Source organism: Perognathus longimembris, chromosome 10 (genome assembly GCF_023159225.1).
Source record: "Perognathus longimembris pacificus isolate PPM17 chromosome 10, ASM2315922v1, whole genome shotgun sequence".
In the NCBI taxonomy this organism is placed as follows: domain Eukaryota; kingdom Metazoa; phylum Chordata; class Mammalia; order Rodentia; family Heteromyidae; genus Perognathus; species Perognathus longimembris.
The window spans coordinates 32,682,060-32,687,563 of record NC_063170.1 but is presented as its reverse complement, the minus strand read 5'-3'; the positions used below and the strand labels follow the sequence as shown (position 1 = coordinate 32,687,563).

At 43.0% G+C, this 5,504-nt stretch overlaps 1 protein-coding gene across 1 annotated transcript; it reads left to right on the top strand.

Moving 5' to 3' along the window:
* The first annotated feature begins 414 nt into the window (after positions 1 to 414).
* Positions 415 to 1,362, top strand: LOC125357929 (olfactory receptor 10G2). The gene has a single exon (XM_048354769.1). The coding sequence runs from the start codon at positions 415 to 417 to the stop codon at positions 1,360 to 1,362; it is 948 nt and encodes a 315-aa protein (XP_048210726.1).
* The last annotated feature ends 4,142 nt before the right edge of the window (positions 1,363 to 5,504 follow it).

Below are 5,504 nucleotides of genomic sequence, written 5' to 3'. Positions count from 1 at the left end.
TCTCTGTGTGTGTGTGTGTGTGTGTGTGTGTGTGTGTGTGTGTGTGTGTGTGTTTAGGAGCTTGAACTCAGGCCTAGACACTATTTTGTCACTAAAGGCTCCACCACTTGACCCATAGCTCCACTTCTGGCTTTTTGGTAGTTAATTGCACACAAGAGGATCATGTACTTTTCTTCTCCAGCTGACTTCAAACCTCAGTCATCAGATCTCAGCCTCCTGAGTAACTACAATTACAGGCATGAGCCACTAGTGCTAGGCTTCATATCCCTTTTCCAAAGAAATTTTTTACACAGCTCCTTTTCTTTAATGATTCCTAGGCTGTAGTCACAAGACAAAAGTATTACTGTAACCATCTCACCCTGTTGGGTTCCTTTGTGTGGCTTCACACTTCATCTGAGCAGATTACAGAAAGACATGAAAAGGAACAAAAACACATCGATGGACACTGTGGTGACAGATTTCATTCTCCTGGGCTTGTCTCATCCCCCAAATTTAAGAACTCTCCTATGCCTGGTCTTCTTCTCCATTTACATCCTGACTCAGCTGGGGAACCTGCTCATTCTGGTCACTGTGTGGGCTGACCCCAAGCTCCATGCCCGCCCCATGTACATTCTTCTGGGTGTGCTCTCTTTCCTGGACATGTGGCTCTCCTCAGTCATCGTTCCTCTAATTATTTTAAACTTTACTCCTGCCAGCAAGGCTATCCCATTTGGTGGCTGTGTGGCTCAATTATATTTCTTTCACTTCTTGGGTAGTACTCAGTGCTTTCTGTATACCCTGATGGCCTATGACAGGTACCTAGCCATATGCCAGCCCTTGCACTACCCTGTGCTCATGAATGGCAAGTTATGCACCATTCTAGTAGCTGGAGCTTGGGTGGCTGGCTCCATCCATGGGTCTATCCAGGCCACCCTCACCTTCCGCCTGCCCTACTGTGGGCCCAATGAGGTAGATTACTTTATTTGTGACATTCCTGCGGTATTGAGACTGGCCTGTGCTGACACAAAAGTCAATGAGCTTGTGACCTTTGTAGACATTGGAGTAGTGGCTGCCAGCTGCTTCATGTTAATTTTGCTGTCCTATGCCAAAATTGTTCATGCCATCCTGAAGATACGCACTGCTGATGGGAGGCGCCGGGCCTTCTCCACCTGTGGCTCACACTTGACTGTGGTCACAGTCTACTATGTCCCCTGTATTTTCATCTACCTTCGGGCTGGCTCCAAGAGTCCCCTGGATGGGGCAGTGGCTGTGTTTTACACTGTTGTCACTCCACTACTGAACCCCCTCATCTACACACTGAGGAACCAAGAAGTAAAGTCTGCTCTGAAGAGGATAACAGCAGGACGAGGGCATAGGAAGTGACTGCAGACTCAGGCCACCTACATCACCATGACTCATCGCTGTTCAGGCTATCACTCCATGTGCCCAAAGCTCAATTAATTGTTAATGATTTATATTGAACTAGTTTTAACTCTTGTTGAAAGAAAGTATTTTCTTCATGTTAAATTGACAATTTGTTTAGAAAGAAATATGCACATTATTTCCAGCAACTCTAAGAACCTTCAAGATGAGAATAGCCTATTAAAGGTTGAATAGAATAATAATTTATCAACATCTTAGGAGATAAATTAGACCAGAAAATTGGAAGGAGAAATAAATAGAAAAATATTACCTGGACTCTTTTATTATTCTTTTGATGCTTAACCATAGATTATATAAACTCTGAGTTCCTTTGCTTGTTTGGGCCATGAATATTTCCAAGAACTTAAACTTTAAAATTCTGCATTATTAGTGATTCCATCCTGTCTCATCCACTTTTAGTGTCTCCCTTGATTCCTAACTAGTCTTTTTCTTCCTCTTTATACCACATCCAAATTACCACTCTGAAACACAGCATCTATAGCACTCTCTCTCCCATAAATAAAGCCAGATTCCTTCATCTTATACTCAAAGGCCATTATAACATGGATCCAATAAATCTTTTATCTTCAAACATTTCCAGCCTTATTTTCCTCTCCTCACTCCCTGGTTTACTTACAATAAATTTAAGCTTTCATGTTGTCATTTTCTTCCAGAGGTCTTCCCTTACCCTTTAATGGACTTCCTCCTTCTGACCCAGGCACTGGTAGCTCATGCCTATAATTCGAGCTACTCTTCCTTCAACCTTCAACAACTCCATAACAGACATTTTCTCATTAATTCCCCTGGCAAATGTAGCTCTCCTTCTCTTTTACAAGCATAATTCTTTTTTTCTTTTTTTTTCTTTTTTTTTTTTTGCCAGTCCTGGGCCCTGGCTTGTTTGCTCAAGGCCACTTGAGCCACAGCGCCACTTCTGGCCGTTTTCTATATATGTGGTGCTGGGGAATTGAACCCAGGGCTTCATGTATACAAGGCAAGCTCTCTTGCCACTAGGCCATATTCCCAGCCCCTAGAAGCATAATTCTTTACTATAGACCATGTGATAGTCTGTCAGTGAAGACTTCTGTACCCCAAATATATTGTGGCTCCTTAAATTCATGGCATCCCTTTGATTCTGCATCTGTCCTTTTCCCCTAAAAACTAGGACTGGACATAGAAATCAATGTTTGCTGCTAAAATTGAACAACTCTGAGAAAATCTCCTGAGTCTTAAATAAATAAAAATTTAAAAATAGTAATAAAGTAGATGAAAGAAGATGGTGATGAAAACATAGGGAATCACTCTATCTCTTTCTAACCAAACCGAGGTTTAGGGTTCTAACATGTACTTCTCCCCAACAGATGGACAACAACAAATATATAAACAAATAGAGAATCACAGAAATGGGGGAACAACTCATAACTTGTATACATAGGACAGAAAATTGTGAAGAGCCCACCTTCATCTCCCCCTACCCCCCATCCTGCACTAGCAGTGTGGCTAAGCTATGAAATCGGCCCTGCAGCTGTTCAGGACTCCATGACCAACCACTGGGACTGCAGCATCTAGATACAGAAAACTTCCACAGCAGCAGACACAGACAGCCCAGAAAGAGAAAAAGACCAAAGGAGTGGCATATAACATCCAGACCCAGAGATCTTCCACAGTGCCACTGGTCAGCTCACAACCAACATGGCTAAGCTGTGAGAGTGTCCTATGGCTGCTTGGGACTCCAGGATGTGAGCAGTAAGACTACAATCTCCAGAAACAAAGATTTACCACAGTGCCACCAGTCAGCCCACAACCAATTCCAGGATCAGTCAGTATCCTGCCATGGCCCCCTACCACCAGAGACTAATACTGGTTGGTGGTGACCCCACCACCAACCTAGACCCCTCCCTCCCAGGAAGGGACACCACACTTAAGAGGACAAAGAGGCCAGAGCTCCTTTTCACTACCCCAACCCTACCTGTCATCTTCCAGTGAGAGACCACTGGGACTCATACTGGGTGGTCACTAGGACCCTGAATCCTCCACATACCTGGCTATCAGCAGAGAAACCAAGCCTGTTTGAAACAACACAAACAAAAATCCCACACACCCAAGGAGCCCACCCTGTGGGATGCCTCATGCCCATCCTGGATGCAGCATACAGGTCTAAGTACCCAATTGCTGGTGGATTGCTTCCCCATCCAGAGCCATGAAGTGCACATGGGCACACATACATGTACAAGTCAGTAGCCAAGCACCAATCATCAAAGCAGTGACAACCAATCCAGGGCCAAAGCACAGCCGAACTCCCTCACACCGATGGGAACCCACCCCTTCTGAAGCACATACCCACCCTAGAGGCTCAACTATAACCTTCCCAGTGCTTGCTAGAAATGAGACCAAGCTCCTTTCAGTGAGCCCAGTGCATAAGCACTTGCTGGCACAGGGACCCAGTGTGGGCTAGTCCACACTGTGTGAGCTAGCCTGGACCAAGTGTCTGCTGACACCTGTCAGTCACAAACCAGCCCAGCTAAGGCCACAGCCTGGACAATCCCTGAACACAATTACTTAAATCACAATGAAAGATTAAAAGATTCATGAACAATCAAGACAACAAGCCAAATCCAAAAGCCAACAACAATCCAGAGAATGATCCTAGAGAGAGTGAAAAAGAGATGGAGGAGAAATGAACTATTAAAGAAATGATGACCGAAATGGTCAATGAAATAAAAGGGGATATGCAAAAGCAATTTTAAGAATACAAGAAAGGGGGCTGGGGATATAGCCTAGTGGCAAGAATGCCTGCCTCGGATACACGAGGCCCTAGGTTCGATTCCCCAGCACCACATATACAGAAAACGGCCAGAAGCGGCGCTGTGGCTCAAGTGGCGGAGTGCTAGCCTTGAGCGGGAAGAAGCCAGGGACAGTGCTCAGGCCCTGAGTCCAAGGCCCAGGACTGGCCAAAAAAAAAAAAAAAGAATATAAGAAAGAAATGACAAATAAAATCAAGGACTCACAAAAAGAAATAGAGATAAAAAATAGAAACACTATATACCTCATTAAAAGATGAGCTCAATACTATGAGAACTGATATCAGAAGCATAAAAGGTTCAATTTCCACAATGCAAACCACACAGAAATCAATGAGTAACAGGATAAGTGAAATAGAAAATAGGATATCAGGAGTTGAGGCTAAAACAGAGGAGCTAATACAAAAAGTCAAAGGTATCACAGAATCTACCAAATAGCAATGCAAGAATTGGCAGCCTCAGCTAAGAAATTAAATTTACACATAATTTGGATCAACAAGGGGGAAGAATTTAATAGTAAAGGCAGCAAAAACCCGTTCAGTAAAACAATAACAGAGAACTTCCCCAATCTTAAGAAAGAAAGTCTCACCTGCCTAACAGAAGCATATAGAACTCCTAGTAGATAGGATACAAGAAGAAACACTTCTACACATATCATAGTAAAAACATTAAACGTGACAAGCAAGAAATTGATTTTAAATGCTGCAAGATCAAAGAATAAGCTGTATTGCAATGGAAAGAAAGTCAGAAACACTGCAGATCTCTTCACACAAGCCCTCAACACAAGGAGACACTGGAATGGTATGATTCAAGCCCTGAAAATCAACAACTGCCAAACCAAACTGGTGTACAAAGCTATCATTTACATTTGATGATAAAATTAAAGCTTCGCATAACAAACAAAAATTAAAGGAATTCATAAACACTAAAGCAAAATTACAAAGAATACTAAAGGGAAGTATACAATCTGAAGAAAATAATCAAAACCAAGGAAACAAGGGGCAAGGAATACGGCCTAGTGGTAAAGTGCTTGCCTCGTATACATGAAGCCCTTGGTTTGATTCCTCAGCACCACATATATAGGAAAAAAAAAAAGCCGGAAGTGGCACTGTGGCTCAAGAGGTAGAGTGCTAGCCTTGAGCAAAAAGAAGCCAGGGACAGTGCTCAGGCCCTGAGCCCAAGCCCCAGGACTAGCAACAAAAACAAAACAAATAAACAAAACCAAGGAAACATATCAGACAAAAATCACTAGAAAGCCAAATTTGTAAGCACAGGAAGAGGAAAGATGCAAAATACAGGAAATCA